The 20,512-nt window shown below is 36.0% G+C and overlaps 1 protein-coding gene across 6 annotated transcripts; it reads right to left on the bottom strand.

The window, feature by feature from the left end:
* Nucleotides 1-1,129: 1,129 nt before the first annotated feature.
* BIRC3 (baculoviral IAP repeat containing 3) lies at nt 1,130-16,766 on the bottom strand. Of its 6 annotated transcripts, XM_057491175.1 has the most exons (10): nt 16,580-16,766; nt 16,054-16,120; nt 10,241-13,387; nt 10,033-10,132; nt 8,274-8,352; nt 7,421-7,469; nt 5,595-5,837; nt 2,240-2,494; nt 1,936-1,977; nt 1,130-1,820 (listed from the first exon to the last, which is right to left on the bottom strand). In XM_057491175.1, the coding sequence occupies exons 3-10, from the start codon at nt 11,091-11,093 to the stop codon at nt 1,627-1,629; spliced, it is 1,815 nt and encodes a 604-aa protein (XP_057347158.1). In that variant the 5' UTR covers nt 11,094-13,387; nt 16,054-16,120; nt 16,580-16,766; the 3' UTR covers nt 1,130-1,626. The 6 variants fall into 6 exon arrangements, with proteins under 6 accessions (XP_057347158.1, XP_036758694.1, XP_036758695.1 ...); XM_036902799.2 differs by lacking the exon at nt 16,054-16,120; XM_036902800.2 differs by lacking the exons at nt 16,054-16,120; nt 16,580-16,766 and adding an exon at nt 16,204-16,561.
* Between the last annotated feature and the right edge of the window lie 3,746 nt (nt 16,767-20,512).

Here is a 20,512-nt window from a genome sequence, read left to right on the forward strand (position 1 = left end):
TTCTGAATTACATACACTATTACATATTGGATATTGAAGTTTAAATTACCTGCCCAGTCCTGGAAACTGAAGGTCAGGTTGTGGTTAGGAGGTGAGACTGGAGAAAGTGAAATGAATTAATGCATATCGAATACCCAAAAATGCCTGACATATTTATCAGCAAATAGGGCTACCATTACTATCTAACAAAATTTCAATTTAACTAATACTTAGGGAGATAACAAAATATTTAAATAAATTGGTTATGTTAGCTATATATTACCAAAATGAGAAACAAACAAGAGTTTCACAGTGGGGATGGCAAAGTTCAAATATTTAGTATGCAATAATAACCAGGCTTAAAAAATAGGTGTTTCAAAAAGGACATGTACTATCTATTTATCCTATAGCTGAGTCACAAATAGCCTAAGCACTACTACAATTAATTTTAGCCCAGTATGCCAGGAGGACACTGGTTGGTACATGGCCCAACCAAGATTTCCAACAGAGATGCTGATTAAATCTCATCCTTAAGACATAGTCTTCGAGCATCAGAAGGAAGAGATGGGTTTCTCTGCAGAGTCAACAGACACCAAGAACCGGTTTAGATCATTGGCCTTTGCTTGAACTCTCAAAATATTCCCAATTATAGTGTTACTTCTGCTTTTAAAGCCCTCATAACCCCACAGGAAACAAAGGATAGAGAATTATGAGTTGAACATGTTGAGTATCAAAAAGTAAGGCAACGGAGGAATTTTGCTGTTCTGACAGTACAGAATAAATTTATTTACCAGAACAAGCCATTGGTTCCAAGGACTGCTAACCAGTGTACTTGCTAAGTCCCAGAATTAATTCCAAAGTGAAAATAAAATTTGGTTCTTTTCCCAATGCACAGGACAGACATGAGACTTCCTGAATAAACAAATTTACTGAATGAATTGGTTGCTTTCACTTCAGACATCACATAAAATTCTATATATTAAAGCCAGGTGTGGCTGACCTCTGAGCTCTGCAAGTGAAAACAAAGAAGCATCTTAGAGAAAGGAATCTAAGCTGCAATTCCATATTCAAGAGATCTTAAGGAGGTATGGAATGAGCCCGAGAGAGACTAAACCATCTGATAGAGAAATAAAGATATGAAGAACAAGAGTAACTTTAAATGCTTTATTAAATTATGCCTGACAGAATTCTTTACAAAAATACCGTGTCCCTAAAAAAATAATTCAACAAATATCAAGATCCTCTATGTGTAGGCTAGTGATCAAAAAAAGAAAGGAATCTGTGTTCCTGGTTCTTACTAGAACTCTAAAATACTTAAAATTCTGAAAGGTTAATTAAAAAATCATAAATTTTACTTCACTTATAATTTCAATAATGCTGAAATCTTGATTTAGTATTATGGTTATAGTGCTATCCCTGCTTTTTGCTCACAGGAACAAAAGCCTATCTTTTTCTTGCTATCTACACATGTTCAAGTTTTAGATAAATATTTACAAGATTATGTTTATATATTTATATTTCTATAAAACAAAATTTTCTGAATTGTAAATAAATAAAAAAATCTCAAGGAAGTCAAATCAGTATAAAAGTTAAAATTACAATACATTTAATCCATTAATTCTAAACTTTAGACCAAGTATTGGATCTTCATGAAAGAAATGTGCGAACTGTACCCTTAACTGTACCTCTACAAATAGGGCATTTTCTTAGAGAAGGAGCACAATCTTTGCATACTACTAGATGGCCACAAGGAATGAACACCACGGATACTTCTTGGTCCATGCACACTTTACATGTTCTTTCCTCTTGTAGTCTCCTCAATTGTTCTTCCACTGGTAAGTCTAAGAAGAGAATACAATTTTTAGTAAAAGGCAATTTATTGTTTTTCCTCCAATGAAAAGCCAAGAAAATAAAAACAGTGTTTTCTACTGGTTTAAATTATTAATACTGTTTTACCTGAAACCTCTTCTGTGGGAATATACTTTATGTCCTGTTGCACTGAGGGAGAAAAAGAAAAGTGTTAGTAAGACAAATAAGGTTAATATTTAGTCACAGAAAATATACTTTTAAACTAACAGTTTAGAACTCTGGCCAAGTACTACAAATGTCATAATATCAAGGCAATAAAAGTCTTCAATCTGTTTGTGCAATTAATAGTTTACAAATTAGACTGAATTATTTTCAAAAACCACAAAGTATTAATAAGGGCATATTTTCAATTGACCTAAAAAGTTCCCCAAAATAACTTTCCAGCACTCACCAAATAAATGCTTAAATAACATGGGGTCAATTTCTTGCAAAGAGTTTTTGAATATGCTGGCTGCAAAATTTCCTTTTACTAAAATAGTATCAATCAGTCCTCTTGCTTGTAAAGATGTCTGCGTTTTCTCTTTAATAACATCATGTTCTTCTTCATCGATTACTTTGGCAGCTAGCAGACTGTCCAGGACTGGAAGCACACAAGTCAACTGTTGAAAAAGTGCCATTCTGTTCTTCCGGATTAGTGATAGATCATCTTTATAAAAAAGAAAACAAACACAAATATGTTCAAACTCTGCTCACAAACATGCTTCCACACCTGCACATATATAACTGAAAGAAAAGCAACCATAACTCATAATCATTAATTGGTAGGTTTGAGGATAGCTGATACCCTGTGCATTATATATAGCATTATATATAGCATTAATATAATAATGCTACTAATAATAAGGACTAACATTTATCAAGACTATGGTAAGCACTTTACATGTGTTAACTCATTTCATCTTCACAAGCCCTGTGAGGTAGGTCTTAGTGCCCTTATTCAGCAGATGAGAAAACAGAGGCATAGTGAGGCAAGTAAACCACCGAATGACACACAGCCAACAGAAATGGCACCAAGGTGATTTGGCGTCATGATCTGTGGTCCTGACTATTCTGCAATCCTGCTAAGATTTTAACCAAATAAAATTTAGAACCTAAAAAATTGAAACTTCAATTCAATATAGTCAGATGGAAGAAAGGTAATATAAAGAGAATTAAAACGGCAGACCATTTTTTTTCTGAAATTATCATTTACCCACAAAATGTCTTAAAAATTCCATTTTAATATGAAATTTTAATTATTTTCCCAAAGACATGATATTGCCCTTATCTAAACATTTTATAGTAAGAGGGAAAAGACATTAACAGCATCTTGAAAATAAATCCTATTTGTCAATGACCACTTCCCCTCTTATCTAGATTTTGTATCTATTGGTAAAATATTTTATACCTTGAAACTCTGCAATTTTATTATTGCTTTAGAATATGACATGGATATAAGTTAATTAATTATCATATAGTTTAACCATGATCCATAAAGCTATTCCTATAAAATAATGACATAGGTGGGCTGTCTAAAGAAGAATTATTTGGGGTGGGGGAGATGATTGTTCGATCTTAGAAACACTGACTCTGTCAAATAATAGGACACAGAAATAGAACCATTTAATAAAGAATAAAATATAATGCTTAATCAAGAAGCCAAGGCCAAAGGTACTGTATTTTGAAGATAACTGAAGTTCTAAGAATAAATAAGAAAAGGACCAGGACCTAAACAGTCTGGCACAGTCAATGCTCAACAAGTATATGCTGAACAAATGAACAGCCAAGCCTTAGTAATTTAAAGAACAGGAGGAACAAAGAAGAGCCAGAGGGACAGAAAAATTAGAATCAATGTATTTGTTAAATTATCTATGTTAGAGAAGTAGTAATATATTAGAAAATAAAAATATAATTGCACTTGATATTGAAGTATATTAGTTTTTCAATCTAAGATTTATTATCTAATTATATTTTACCTAACTTAATATAATAAGCTCTCTGAAATTCTCAAGATTTCTAAAATTGGATTGTTAGTAGCCAAGGAAAAAGGCCTTATTTCAAAGTCATAAACTATATTCTGGCTTATAAGAGATGAAGACTTCAATATACCTTTGAACTGTATTATTATTTTATTCTGGAAAAACATATCCTAAATTGCTTCTTTTATTTACATAGCTGTCAAGAAGTGACTTATCTACTGTTCTTGGGGAACTATAAAGGAGTCAGTAACCCAGATGGAAGTATTTGCATTCACTTATTCAAAAAATATTTCTTGAGCACAGACTAAGGATATAATGGTGAGCTGGGAAGCTAAGAGATCTTTCTGACAATGCAAATTATTGTATATTGTTGACTTGGGGTCATCCCTGGACACCTTGTTGATTTTCCTTAGAAGAAATATATTGTACAGCTGGATGGCTTTAGACTTCATGGAGTCTATAAACAATTGCGGAGCTGGGTGTTCAAGTCCTTAAGCAGCTGCTCAGTGATAACCAATGGCTAAGAGTGCAGGAAGGACACACAGCCTCAGGTTCACTTCAGAGAGGAAATGAACTTGACCAGGCTGAGCAAAGATGTTGCTGCTGTTGTTGATGTATAGGACTGAGTAGTTCACACTTTGGTAAATATAGGATGCTGTGTTACTATGATCTAATGTTTGTCTGGGTGGCCAGAGGACAAATCCACGTTCATGGGCAGGGGCAGGTTTATCCAGGAATGGAGTGAAGAATATCACAGTCAGTCGTCCTAGGAAGAAATAGCTCCCAGATAGCCATGCACAAGGATAAGGGGTAAAACTCTTTGCTCTTTCTGGGGTTTGTGGCTATTTGGAGGCTTGAACTTTGACAAAGGAAAACATGACTGAGACTTTCCTAGTCATTTGTATAAACTGGCTGGATCTACACAGAGATGAACCAGAAACTAGGCAAAGGGATTCCCGAGGATGGCTTAGGGACAAGAGAGGCCACATATAGTTACAATTATCATTTGCCATTTATGATATGATGCCCTTCTGTTATCCCTAAATCTTCAGTAAAAGCATGTTAAAAGTTGTAGTCTATCTTCAGCTGTGTTGAAAGGACTGATGAATCTGGTCCACATTTGGGAAAGAGTGACAAAGGAGAAATCAGCTTCTCTTTTTTAGGCCAGAGGGATGGCAGCAGTCGGAGCAACCAAATGAGAGTGGGCATGCTCAGAGGAAGAGAGTTTTTGTGAAGGGCAAGAGCACAGAGGCAGTAGAGTAGCAGACAAGGCTAGTAACAAGCATGTGGGTAACCTGTCTTGAGAGAATGTGAAATAGTATCCTAAGATTCCCCAAATAACTGAGGGACACTCCAAAGGGGAACTCAGTTTTTTAGTGGGCAGGTAGGGAACTTAATCATAATTTGTACATTTATAGTAATAAATTATAGACATACTGTTATCCTAATATTAAAATTAATAGTTCCTGATCCCACTCCAACTTATAGCAAAGGATATGAGCAACTAGCCTGGGATCAAAAATGTGCCATGAATAATTACATACACAGTCAACCACCCGGAGTAAAAATATAAATTAAGAAAAAGCAGAAAAAATTTTCTCACTGAATATATATTTTTTAATTTGCTAATAAGCAATTCAAATATACTTCAATGTGAAGAAATTTTTCAGGATTAAAATTCAGAATACTACACATGAAAATCCGATCTTATTTACTATATTTCCAGTAACATATACAGTGATATAAAGTTCTTATGTAAATGGAGATGGTATTAATAAATCTATGTACCTGATTCTTTTTCCTCAGTTGCTCTTTCTTTCTCCTCCTCCCTTATTTCATCTTCTGCATTAAGTAAATCTAATACAAGATCACTGATGGTTTTATAATTCTCTCCAGTTGTTAGGATTTTACTCTGAACTGTCTGTTTTACCAGCCTTCTATTAAAGCCCATTTCCAAGGCAGCTTTAACCACAGGTGTATTCATCATGACTGCATCTTCTGAATGGTTTTCTCCGGGTCCAAAATGAATAACTATATGAATAAAGAATTTAACACATACTGAGATAGTCTGGGTATTTTTTAAATTGAAAATTATTACAATATCCAACACATAAATCCCCCCAAAATATATAAGCACTATTTTTTTTACTAACTTTGTTAAATTTAAAATAACAAGATACATATTCAGTCACTAAAAAAGAATATAGACTATTGTATTCAGATATAAAATACACATTATCTGACATAACTATGAGTGGAAAAAAGAAATAGAAAGCTGTGCTGGGGATCACACCCATCCAGCACTGAGATTCTTCCTCCCACAGCCCCCTATGTTAAATGAACAAATGGGCTTTATAAGTCAAATTTTTCATATACTTCTGAAAGAGACCACTGTCATCACTCACTCTATTATTGCAATGGTTTCCTACAATATCACTCCTGTTCATTCTCAACATTGCAACCAGAGGGACTTTTCAAAAACACAAATCTGATTGTGTCACATTCCTTCTTAAATTCCATCAGCAATTCCACTGTTATTACGGTAACATTCAATTGTAGCTCAGAAGATCCCAAATGTTCTGGACCCTGTTTACCTCTTCAACCTCATCTCTTGTCACTTATTCACATTCTACACTCCAGGCCAGAAGTCACAAACTGATGGCTCTCTGGTCACATTCTGCCTGCAGTGCTGGCCTACTTCATTAATTTATCTGTTTGCAAATCCTACTTCTGGCCATACAGAATTTTGTTCAGTTTTTCAAATGTGCCTGTTCTCTTTTGTCACTTAAGTCTTTTCACATGCTGTTCTCTCTGCCTAGAATAGTTCTTCCTCCCTTTATCATTTGGTTAACTTATACTCTTCCCTTCAATTCTCTTTTAAAACAAACACTTACTGTGGAAAGCCTTTTCTGATTGTCCAAGTCTGGGTTAATTATCCTCATGCACTTGCATAGCACCTCTACTTTCCCTAGCCTATCACTTTCTCCTACCTAGGTATTTGTCTGTATCCCTTAGACTTCTTGCTCATGAGAGCGGAAGTTATGTTTATTCTGTTCTCTCTTCTTTCCTTAGAATAGCAGATACACAATAAATATTTACTGAATTGAACTGAATACCAGATAATGGAGTGAAATAGCTTTTTCAAGTATTGGCTCTCTTACCTTTTAGGTTTAGATGATGGACAGGTCATTTAACCTCTCTGAGCCTCAGGGACACTACTGAAAAATGGGACTAATATATTTTACACATTCTGTTTCATAGAATACATGAGGAATATTGTGCATCTGTTCCCATACTAGTCCGAGAACAAGGATAGGGCTGGATGTATGTAGTTGTAAAAAAAAACATCTATAGGCTAAAACCATAGGTTCTCCAGCCCTGACTTTAGACATTATGATTCAATTCAGTAGGTTTAAAGTGTAGACTAAAAATCTGTAATATTTTTTAAAGTCCCTCAGGCAATTATGATATGCACTGAATTTGAGACATAACAACTTAATGTATTTGAAAATCCATTATAAATTATAAATCATAATATGAATTATGCTATTACTATTATCAGGCTTCAATCTTAGGTTCTATTTAAATGCAGTCATCATTATAATTATACATACTTGGTGACTCTGTGTTTTCATCTTCTGGATTATCTGAAGTAGATAACAGCTACAGGGAAAAAAAATTAGATAAACTAAAATATAAATCTCATCGTATCCATTACAATAAAAATGAATGAAGAGACCTGTTTTATTCAATTTACTGCAAACTGACTTGCTTACTGGCAAAATAATTTTTTCTATCAGAAGCAATATGTCATTTATATTCAACAGTAATTCCCTGGGCCATAAACTAATAGGGGGGGTGGGGTGGTGTGTGTGGGTGTGTGTGTGTGTGTGTATTAACAAATAAAACCCATTTCCATTAAGGTAGAAAAAAAAGACTACATCTTCTCAGTGATCTGAGACAATCATTGTTTGCCTTTTACCCCAAAGATCTTCAATTTCCTGGGTCATCCTTTGGGTAAGTTGGACCTTGTATCAGTTCCATTGACAATCCTAGGAAGGTCTGACCCTCGAACTATTATGTAAGTTTTTATTTGGTTCTCCAGAAGATTAGGAAAAACAATACAAATCTCTTTCTCAGATATTTTTAAGAAATTTTTATACAATAGGTAAAGCTCTTGAATGCTACTCTCCATGCCAATTTTTCCCCTCAAATAGTTGTATTGCAACTTTATTAGAGAAATATTTAGGAATATAATTTAAATATTATTTTTTAGGAGGATTCTAATTATGGACCTGCTTTCATCCAAAGAACAGTATTTTCTAAGGTAACATTGGGTGTTGTGAAAAAGAAAATGTATTTTTAAAGCAACTTTTGTCTTTTCACTGAAATACTTCTCTCTGTAGTTATCAGAAACTAATTCATCTCTTTTAACCAATGATTTAAAAAAAAACAAAATATCCCTACCTGTTCAAGTAGATGAGGGTAACTGGCTTGAATTTGACTGATGAACTCTTGTCCTTTAATTCGTATCAAGTACTCACACCTAAAATGTAAAAATATTAAGCTGGGGGTTATTTTTATTTGGTCATCTGTAGAATGCTAAATATTTCAAATGAATATAAACATACATATAACTTGACTGTTCACTTAGCACATGGCAAGTGGCAGGAGATACTGCAGTCCAAGGCAAGATGATGTGAGCAGGAGGAAGGCCCTAGCTGGGATCACCCAGGCTGACGTGCGTGAGGGTCATAAGGCTCTCCCTCTATTGCAGGCAAGGCTGTCTCCATTCAGAGCTCCTACATGCTCTCCTCAACTATTCTAATAGTCCTAAAAATACTCTGAACATTAAGAACAAGAGCCAAGGATACAGGTAGAAGGTTTTCTAATAAATGACACCATTTATACATAAGCTTTGTATGTTTAAAAGCTGGAAATATATAAAGAGAGATGAATGAGGAAGCTAAACATATTTTCTAATAAGTCAGATATTCACAAGTATGGCGATAACTAGATAATATACATCCTCTGTCACTTAAATACAAAATGAATTGTGACACAACTAAAGCAAATTTACCATTCTTTTTAAACACCCACAAAATTACAATGGAAATCCAGCAGCACTTTTTTAAAATGCCTATGTAATGGATCCTTTATAATGTTCATAATTTTTGAAATCTGAAATATTTGGGGAGCACAAAGTTGCTATAAATGAATATATATTAGTATATTTTAAAACTTGTATAATGAAAATAAGTTAGGATACCAAGTTTAGTAATCAATAAAAATACTAAAAGTCTTCATGAAAAATATAGGCATCTGATTTGAATAAAACAAGGAGAGTGTAAGCAAGTATGGAATAATAAAAAGAGCAAGATATAATGATGAAAAGCTATGTAGTGATCAGAACAGATAAGATGGGTCTGGTCTACATTTACCCTGATCATCCTATTTAATATTGCAACCAGCCTGGTGCTTCTCATCTCCCATACCCTGCTCTCTTCTTTATATCCACAGCACTTATCTTCCAGTGTGCTACATAACTTATTAAGTTTTTATTAACTGTCTGCCCTCTCCTGCTATAAAATTAGTGTATGAGACCATGGGTCTTGATTTTGTTCAACTAAGTATTTTAAGCACTTACAACAGAGCCAAGCAATAGGTTATCAATTAATATTATTGAGTGCTGAATGAATGGAAATATGTCCAAGACACAATGCTGACTGGAAAAATGTTTCAAAACAGTATATATAACATCTAATTCATTAAAATTATGCACATTTGTCTATATATGTACATATGCCTAAAAAGATGCCTGTAGGATGTTCACTAAAATGGTAACTGTGGTCATATTTAAGTGGTGAGACTTCCAGACATTTTTTTTTCTCTGTACTTTTCTATAATGTGTAATTTAGGTTTTATAATGAGCATATGTTATTTTATATATATATATATATATATATATATATATATATATAATCTTTATATATATATATATATGTTTAAAATTACATACAAAAAATTCCAAACTGACTTCTTCTGTCTTAAATTTCTACCAAAATTTTTAAGTAATTATTTTTCTAAGTAATCCATCTTGTTTTGATCCACAAATGGATTTTTGAAACAAAAACAGAAAAAAGCAACAGCTGATTATAAGGTAAGTACATATAACCCATCTCCTAATAGTCACACACATTTGCAAAGAGAATTTCAAAGCAATTACCTTGGAAACCACTTGGCATGTTCCACCCACGGGTCATCTCCAGATTCCCAACACCTGAGTCCACCATCGCAACAAAAGCATTTAACATCATCACTATGACCTAAAATTAATTTTGGACCAAAATGTATGAATACATATAATTTGCCCACTAAAATGTATGAGATAAAACATGTTGAATATTTTTTTTAATATTGGTTAAATTTCTTACCCATATAATAAAAACCTGCACTTGCAAGCTGCTGAGGATGAACTGGAACACTGGAAGGCCAGTTACAGAATGTTTTAAAACGGGCTCCATGTGTCTGCATGCTCAGATTAGAGACGGTGTATCTTGACGTGTCTTGAAGCTGATTTTCTAAAAATGGGCATTTGGGGAAATGTCTCAGGTGTTCTGACATAGCATCATCCTTCGGTTCCCAATTGCTCAATTTTCCACCACAGGCAAAGCAAGCCACTCTGTCTCCAGGTCCTATGTAGTAAAAGCCCGCTTTTGCCAAGTCTGCTGGTGACAAAAAGGTCAACGGCCACATCTGGAACGTAAGTAACCTGGCTTTTTCAGTATTCATTGTGCAATGGTAGGGACTTGTCCTCAAGGCAGAAAAACCTTGATTTGGTCCAGAGTTTATAGGCTCTGATGGAAAGCTTGAATAAGAGCCACTGAAATATCCACTGTTTTCCAAACTTGGAAGTAATGAATGTGTGGAATTTGTTACTGAGGAAGGAAAAGTAGGCTGAGAGGTGGCTCCCAAAATGTTAACTGAACTTAGATTTTGAACAAAGCTACAACTAGGATATAGCTTTTTATGCTTTTCAACAGGATTGTCTCCTTGCTTCCAGTTATCCAGCATCAGGCCACAACAGAAGCATTTGACCTTGTCATTCACACCAGTGTAATAAAAACCAGCACGAGCAAGACTCCTCTCTGAGACAGGAACACCGGCAGGGAAAGCTGAATATGTAGACATTCGGTACAGTTCACATGAAAAGTCATACTTCAGTTCAAACAGATTGGTACTTTTCATCAAGTTTGATAAGAATACACTGTTTTCTACTATGTTCATAATCAAATGGATGGGGAGGAAAAGGGACTAGCCTTTCTCTGGGGAGGTAGTTTTGTGCACAACTTTTGGTTTTTGTTAGTTTTAGTATTAGGCGGAACACCTTTAAGAGGAAATCTTTAATTCTTGAATCTTCTATACATTTAGAGTTTCAGCATATGGTAAGATTCTGAATCCCATACTGATATTTAAAGGGACAATCATGCACAACTGCAACTTTGTATAATCTTTATATATACAATGTAAACATGATGATACACAGTATCTAATAATGAAAAGTAAAACCCTTCCTAAAAGCAAAGAGTGCTTTAGGTCATCAAGATGTCATTTAGTGTCAGGCATCTCCACGAAGAAGTCTATCTCTCCAATAGACATTCAGCCTCCCTGAAGACAGAATGTCTGACTCACGAAGCTAGCTTGTCCACTGTCAAAAACTATACTCTTTAAGTGCTCTAAAGAAAAAAATATTCAAACTATGTTTATTTTGTTTTTAAAACTGTGAAATTTGGTAGCCAGAAAAAAAATAATTAAGACCTACCTCAGAAGAGGAAAATAATGCATTACCATATTTCACTGGTTTTAAAATGCATGGTTTAGTATGTTATTGAGAAGTATCTTACAATTAAAGAAAGGCATGTCATAATTAGCAATATTTTTATTTCTTATAAGTACATAAAATAATGGTATGCCTTAAAATTGATGACATCTTAGATTCAGTGAAACATAGTATATCCCAAATCTTGCTCAAATTAAGTAATTGTTCCTCCTACAATAATTTTAAATGGGAAAACAAAACAATCAAAACATTTCCTCCAAATAAAGAGTTTAATTAGTAACATAATTAGCTGACACATCTTAAAGCTTGGTTTCAAGTTTTATTAAATAATAATTACTTCCCACAGATAGTCAGGAACCTGACTGCTTAGTCAAAATGATACCATTAGATCTTAACAAATTAAACATTCTACTTCAAACAAATTATCAGAGATTACTGTATTTACTCAATTGTTCTTTTAGGCTCAGCTTCATATGCTTGAGAACCAACATTAGATCTATTCTGATAGTGGACTTGCTGTTAAAACAGTCAGAAATCAGAGTGCTGAGTCTGTAAGCTAAGATGGATAATCAAACTGTTCAAATTTGGCATCGATCAGAAATTACCTCAGATAGCATACTTGAACCAGAATTTATCACAAAAAATAGTAATAATTTACTTTGTCATAATCCACTCCCTTTGAACAGCAGAGACCTTCTCAAACTTTAGAACATCTCAAATGATTGACTAGCTGTTACCAAACAGGTTCTGTATTAATAATGTCAGCAATGACCAACAAACAAGTTATCGTGGCTTTTCTAGCAGTGATTGGCAAGCATTTCCTGGGTCCTACAGATGGGGTTTTCTACTGCAGACTTTAGTGCTTTATTTCCAGGTGGCAGGAGAAACGTATCTCAATCCCAGTGATTATTTCCCTCAAAGGTGAGTTATTGGGTCTAACCTCAGTATTCCCTTCACTGGTCAAAAATTTTACACATTGTTATAAAAAAACTGGTTGGTATTCATTACTGTCTCTGTGTAAATTCTCTTTCTGAATAAGTTTGTTCATTTACTAAAATGTAACCAGCCATCATTCTTGCTTCTATCATTCTCAGAGATAACAGTCCGTATGAACAAACTAAATTTTAGAGTTTGAAAATATTAATAGTTTCATAAATGGTTAATTTCTTTACCAATCATCACATTTACCTTTTATACTTTCTCTACATTTGTTGTACCTTTCAAAAAGTTTTGTTCTTGATATTTGTCATTGTAGGAACCTTTTAACATGTCAGAGTTCTTATTTACATAATTCTCTAATTTAGCAGAGGGCTGAATATTAACTCTTTGTTCTAGATAACTATCACTCATTTTTAAATCGTTACCGAACATAGATACTTTTTCTGTTCTACACAGGAGCCAATAGAAGATACCTGGCCAACTTTGAAAAGCATGTTTCAACAGTATGTCCCAGCTACAATCACTTTTTACATCCTCAAGTCAAATTCAGCATCAAGTTCATCATTATTTTATAATCACACCTCATGTACCTTGATCATTTTTTAAAAATTAACATTCTTTGGATACCAAAAACTCTAGTTAACTACTTAATTTTTTATTTATGCACAAAACTACCTCCCGGAGATTAGACTAAGTCCCTTTTAAGGGTTTTAGGCCTCCATCTTGAGATATTTTGATTTATTAAAAAAAAAAAAAAACTGGAAAAAAATCGAAGTAGAACAGTTGGCTTCCTTTGTAAAACCTGTTAAAAATAAACACACACAGGTAAATAATTCATAGATGTAGCAGCACAATGATCTCTTTTTAAACATTTTCTCCAAACTGAGCACTAGTATTTACTGATTACCATGTACAAAGTGTTATACTAAGCACTACAGAGTCTAAAAAATCCCAGATAACAACCAGAGGGCTCAAACTGGGGGCCAGCCAAGGTATTATGTTTGGCTTATACAAAATTGGACTCCAGTATTTTACTAATTTTTAAAACTTTTTATTTTGAAATTTATTCCTAGAGAAAACTTAGAGTTCCCATATGCCCTGAGTTCAGCTTCCCTGAAGTTAACATCTTACCTGACTACAGTATAATTATAGAAACCAGGAAATTATCACTGATACAATGCTGTTAATTAACCTATATGCCTTACTTAAGTTTCATCAGTTTTCCAAATAAGTTTTTTTCTGGGACCACGGTATTTTTAAATGTTGTAATTAATTACCAACATTCAATTCATTACTAACAAAAAAAAGATTTCCCATAATCCCATTCTAGATTTCAAAGTTCTCTAGAAAAATCAGATCTGGCAATACAGGACCTATATTCCTACATGACAACAGTTGGCTAGCACCAAGCAGTGGGTGTGCCTCTCGGAAAGGGCATATAGTCTCCACCTGGCATCATACTTTGACTCCCTGACACAGACTGATTGTCAGCAATTTGTCACTGAGCTGGCACTATTCTTTTTCTTACAGAAGAATTATGAAGAAAGTAACATTGTTATCCCTGTGTCTATCAAAAATAACAAAAATGAAATGTTGACAAAGAGGGACATATTTTGAGAAAAATAGGAGTACCATATTTTTGTGTAGAAAAGAGTATCTCTATCTGTTAAATAGTAAACAAATTGTGTTTTTGTTTAAAAGAGACACCCATAGTTTTGTTCATTTATATCACCAGCCTGGCCTCTATGAATTTGAGATGGCAAACCCCTTACACAGATCTTATTACTAAAGAAGCTTTGGTGTGGAAACAAGGCATATTCTTGTGGAAATTAAAGCAACAGTTACATGATATATACACAAAAATATACCAAGATGCAAACTCTGGATCAATTCGAACACTGCCTTCACCAGTTCCAACACTCAGACTTCTAAATGCTGCTGGGGATAATCTGCAAACCTTGCAGAGTGGGGCCACCCAACTTCAGACCCCACTTTGGCCCTCAGCCATCCCTTAACAATCCTACCTAGGCCTGGCCAGCTCCCTAGCCCGCTGCCCTGTGCATCTCCCAAACCTTCAATACCTTCCTCAAATTTCTCCTCCATTACTCCCCAGCTCACTTTTGGTAGATTGCTCTTTGCCTTCGACGTCTCCAAGAGAGAGCATTCAGCAGAAATCTTTTCACATTCTCAAACCCACGCCTTTTCCCCTCACAGCCTATCTGCTGCCTCACTGAAAGACACTTACCCCTCTTCCGTTCTCTCCCACTCAGAAATCTTGCTCTGAACTCCATCTCCTCATTTCTCCAACTGGTACTCTCTACTGGCTCTTTCCTTCAATATAACAAGCATGCTGAGGTCTGTCTCAGCTTTCAAATAAAAACGAACAAAAAAATTCTCTTTCAGCCCCCCTTTCCACTCTACGAACTATCCTGTATCTCACCTTCTCTTCATAGCCAAGTGAACTGACCAAGCAGTTATGGTTAAGGTCTCCCGTACAACTGGCTTTAGCCGGTGCCACTTCAATATTAGTAACACCAATGGCTTATTTCCCAGAACCAATGGAAATTTTTGCATCTGACACTGGGGCCCACTTCCTCTTAGAAATGTTCTACTCCCTTGGCTTCTCTAAAACCACTGTCTTGGAATTCCTCTTTCTTTTCTAGTGGTTCCTTCTCTGATTGTTTCAAGTCCCCCGCCTCTTGGATCGTTACTCTCATCATTTCCAGTAGGCCATTTTCCTGATCCAGGGCTGTTGGGTGTGGCTACCCACTTGGGCACTTGGCATTCCCATGTCGCTGACACTGGAGGGTAAGTATGCCATTTCTTTCCGCCTCCCCCTGGACGGGGAGCTCCTTCAGAGCAGAACTGACTCAGTTCTTTACCGTCCTCCCACTCCCAGCATTCAGTGGGCAGGGCCCCTCATGCAGACACTAAGACCTTCTGTTGAAGAAGTCAATGTCGGCAAACTTGACTAAGCACACCATGACCACAATAACCCTCATTTGCGTGGTATTAAGATCACTTTTACGTTAATGACTACAAAGACTGTCCAGGGATGGTTTAATACCAGGATCTGCAGTCAGACATCTTGGGTGTCCAATACCATTCAGTCTCCCCATACCAGGGGTGTGAACTTGGTCAAGTCAATCTCCCTGATCCAGTTTCCTCACTGTCAGTGGAGATAACCAAGGTAATTGCTTAAGACTGTGAGAATTAAACCTGAAAAACTGATGTAGAGTCTTCAGAAGGGGTCCTAGCAGAGAGGTGTAACACCTAAAGTTAGCAATAACTGCTGTAATAACAAAGTTAGTATCACTGATAGCCGCCAACACTTTACTAACAAGATTAAGAGCACTACAGGGTTTCCATGCTGATCTTCAGGAAAACAACCAAAAAACCCTGCTTTCTGCCACTTGGGAACATGCCTCCATATTTGTTCACCACATAAAGATTTTACTGAGTCCTTACTGTGCCAAGGCTCCGCTTTAGGCTCTGTCCTGAAGCTTCTTCGGCGCCTTCAAAGTCTGGGTGATACCTTTTGGCAATCGAATTAAACCAACTGTTAAAAGCTTCCCCGCTCCGCTGGCTCACTCCGGAAGTAAAACAGCGACTGCGTACCGGGCAGGCAGGCCCACCGAAAGCGAGCTGGCAAGGACGGCGCTGGCCGGCCGCTACCCTCCCTCGTCCCGGGGCCGGCGCGCAGACCCCGCGGCGGCGGCGGCGGCGGCGGCGGCGGGGCCCGACCGGAAGGGGCGCCCGGGCCGCGGGGACCCACTCCTTGCCCGCCTCTGGCCGGCTAGAGAGCCAATCTGGAGCGGACCTCCGGGCCTGGATGACGTTCCGCTATCGTGCTGCCCCGCCGGCCACCGCCCTCCGCCACCGGCTCCGCGCGCCCCCGGACGCTCAGGAGGCGGGTGCGCGTGCGCACGCACGCAGACGGGCGCGCGCGCGCACGCCCCTCGCTCGCGGTCTCCCCGCCGCCCTGGTCACTGACCTGCTGGCCCGAGGCCACTGCGCACCGGGGAGGGTGTGCTGGCCGAAGCTTCTCGGGTGACACCTGTCGCCCCGGCCGCTCGATGCAGGCTGGAGTCTCACGCTGCTTTTTAAGTGCCTCACCTCGACCCACCCACCCCGCGCCTGCACTCCACCCAGTGGTTTGCATGTGCGCTGGTGCTTTCCTCTTAGGACTGAGGGGAACTCCAGCGGTAATAACCACACACACTTCCCCTTAATCAGTAGCTTGGCAAACCCACTCGGGGATTTCCATGACCGTAAAAGGGTGAACTGTTTCTTAACCATGGCGTATCTGCGTGGCATTTACTGAAAGACCTGTGTGCTTCACTGGTCGTGGGTCAGAGGAAATCTTGATAAGCTGAGTAGAGATGATCACTGGTCAGCTTGACTGGAGAAGATCCATCTCCCATGTATTTAAAGAAAAAAAAAAAGAACACCAAAACTTTGAAGTCTTTATGATAATTTTTATTTTGTTCTAATTGAGAGTAAAGCATGAGTAGGAATGTAGGGGTATGTAAAAAAAAATCACATGATTCTTTTCAATTTATTTTGACTGTTTTAAACGTTGAGATTACCTTAGTTTTCTGTATTGAAACTTTTTTTTCTTTGCTTGATGGGCTGTTTTTATAACTAAAGTAGAGTTGGAAATAAAAAAAAAATTTCTCCTTTTAGCTTTTTGTCCCCAGGCTCCGCTAAATCACTGAAGTATGTGATGTGCTCATGAAAAAGAAGTCTGAGTTTAGCCACACTGTCATATTTTCCTCAGCATTCCCTGTTTAAGCAGTAAACTTAAGCAACATTATCTAAGGACAGTGCAAGCCAAGGTAACAGATGTTTTGAGAGAGCTCACCTGATTTTCCTGTCGTCCAGTAGACAAAAGATCTTCAGGAACAGAAGGCAGAACCTATAATATTATTCAGGAATTCATCCTGTGGCAACAAGGATGTGCATTCCATTCAGTACAGTCAGAATGAGCTCAGGTATCTTCTGGATTAGGTGGATTTGGCTGTCCATAGCAGAGTTCCAGCCGTAATTATACTAAAAAGATTAAGCTTATTATGTGGTGATTTCAATACACTTTTGAGTCTGCTTAGTTCAAAAATTGTTCAGCCATTTTCAACTCCCCTTTGAGATGACTGAAAACATTTTGTTGTCCTTATACACTTGTGAACAGATACCCACCAAAACAATTTTGAAAAACTTTATTCCTTTGCAAATTTTTAACTTAGCATTAAAACATAAAAGTTGTCACAGCTGCAAAGGGACTACAAAATGTTGACATAGATATTTTAGAATAAAATTGATCCAGCACTCTTAAATTAATTCAACAACAAATACCATAGCTATTTGATACCCACCATTATCTATTAAACAATACGTCAGCTTATCTTTAATAATTGGAAATATTATATCATTGCCTTTAGTTCTTAAACATTCTACTTCTAGGATTTTAGTATACATCCACAATGGATGTCTTTATGATCACTCCAGCACATATTTCTGAAACAAATATGTGTATGAATTGAATTAAATTTTACTCCTGTGATTATAAGATGCTAAGTGTAAAAGAAAAATTTCTCCTTGATTGCATTGTCATTGATATTAGTTTCAGTATTTATTACACAACAGGTCAAAACAATATAATACAAAGTTGACAATTATTAAAGATTAAAAGTAAATTACATTACAGATGCAATCTGGAGGTTGCAGCTTATATTTGAACAATTTGATCAAGTGTTTGCTCATGAATATTACTAGAGTATGATAAGGTTCAGCACAGATTCTGTTCCTTTTTTTTATTTCTAAAGATTGTAAGTATTGAAAAACATTTTTCATATAAGCCTATAGACCCAGAAAAAATGTTATACCAATTTTTCTCACAACTTTTTGAACTTGTTTTTAAAACAGTCAAAAATCATTTAGTGATCTTTAATCCAAAATTTTAATTAGTTATCAGTAGATAACTCAATATTGTTGAAGTCAGTGACTTAGAAACCACAAGACTTTTGTTACCCAAATAAAGTTGCCAGAGTTAGCAAATTAAAATATAGGTCACCCACCTAATTTAAATTTGAGATAAATGGCAAATAATTTTTTAGTGTAAGTTTGTTCTATGCAATATATTTGTTATTGAATACATTGTTCATTGATTATCTGAAATTCAAATTTAACTGGGTGTGTTACATTTTATTTGACACCTCTACACCCAGATATTGGAGTCATTCAGTTTCTCAATACCAACACCAATTATTTCTAACAGTCCAGGAAGATTGTCCACCCAAAGGTAATACACCATTTTAAAACCCAAGATGAGTGAGAGGTAAGCCTGAAATTTTTGAGTGAACCATAGTGAAAAGGTTGGTGAGAAGACAGCACAGGCCTGGCACCTGGCTCTTGTTTTCAAGCTGCATCAGTCTAGGAAAAACTATATGTGGAAATTGAGAATTAGGTTGTTAAATCCCTTAAAACTATTTGAGTCCCCACTCACCCATTGCTAAATCTTTGAAAAAACTCGGTAAATTCACCCAAGGAAACACTTATCCCAATTAAAGACCCTGGCCTAAGAAATCCTGAACTGACTAGGATTCTCAAGTTCTTCTAAACTAGTAATGAGAGTTGGGATCAGACCTGTTAGGGCCTGAAGTGGATTAATGTCTCCTTTGCAACATTTTGCACAACTTTAAATACTGATTTTTTTAAAGTGATTGTTTTCCTGTAACAATTCTAAATTGCATATGATCAAGGACTGTATATATTTTGTTCATTGCATTATACCAATACTAGCAGGGTACCTGCAAATAAAAGATGTTCAATAAATCTTGGGCCTTCTCTATTCTAAACCTGCACCCAAATTCTCTATAATATAATATACCTTTCATTTTCCCTTTAATCCTTTGAATATAAAAAAATATTTTATATAAAAACTACCCTTTTCATTCCAGCATCCAATTTACCTAAATATATTTTTCCAAATTCTCTTTTAAAGACAGAAATAAGCAAGGAAATGTTTGAGGAAAGTGACAAGATAGACACATATGGCCATTACTTTGTCTAACCTACCAGTTTTCTTGTACTGTCAGTGTGTTAAGCAAGGCATGAGAAGTATGTTAGAGAATTTTTCATCCCACTCCTGGTTTGGAACTTTGGTAACTCTTAACAGTGTATATTCTCAATATATTATTTAATGATCTATTTTAAGTATGTTTCTCTGGAGGGTAATCATAATAAAAATATTCTTTCTCTGGAGGGAATTTCACATAATAATGCTGTAACAACTTCAGTTCCAGCCTAATACTATTCATTATGAGTTGTTACATTTTTAATTAAAGAAATACATAAAGATTCTACCCAGAAATCTAGAACTGAAAGTAAAAGTGAAATCTAACAAAGGGAACATGCTGTTCTGATTCCAAAGTAAATATGAGAGTCATTGTAAATGCTGGAAATTTCCTAATCTGTTAACAACTTCATATCTTCCAAATAAAATACAATTAGATCAGCTTTGAACAAGTATTAATGAAAAAATTTACAAAGAAATAAATGTTTTAATATAGATAGACTTGTTCTCAATGTGATGAAATTTGCCATTGTAAATGGTGGCTTACTTTTGATTTCTTTGTCCTGACAGTACTTTAATGCCATAACTTACAGAGTTTAAAGTATATATATCTTAAATGTACAGCTCATGAATTTGAACAAATGTATATACTTGGGTGGCCGTCAACCAGATCAAGATCAAGAACATTTTCCATCACTCCCAGAAACTTCTTTTATGCCTTTTTCCAGTCAATATCTAACTAAATCCTCTGTCCCCCTGCCTCAACCATTATTCTGATTTCTATCACATAGATTTGTCTGTTCTTAAATTTCATATAAATAGAATCACATGATGTCACAAAGTCTTCTTTCATTC

This window comes from Manis pentadactyla, chromosome 13 (genome assembly GCF_030020395.1).
Source record: "Manis pentadactyla isolate mManPen7 chromosome 13, mManPen7.hap1, whole genome shotgun sequence".
Taxonomy (NCBI): Eukaryota; Metazoa; Chordata; class Mammalia; order Pholidota; family Manidae; genus Manis; species Manis pentadactyla.

Bases quoted from the DNA above. Each gene is read 5' to 3' on its own strand.
- BIRC3 (XM_036902799.2), bottom strand. From the start codon at position 11,093: ATGAACATAGTAGAAAACAGTGTATTCTTATCAAACTTGATGAAAAGT. The intron at 7,470-8,273 runs GTAGGGATATTT...TTTTCCCTGTAG, and splicing joins ACCCTCATCTACTTGAACAG to CTGTTATCTACTTCAGATAA. The intron at 1,978-2,239 runs GTGAGTGCTGGA...TTTCTCCCTCAG, and splicing joins GTTATTTAAGCATTTATTTG to TGCAACAGGACATAAAGTAT.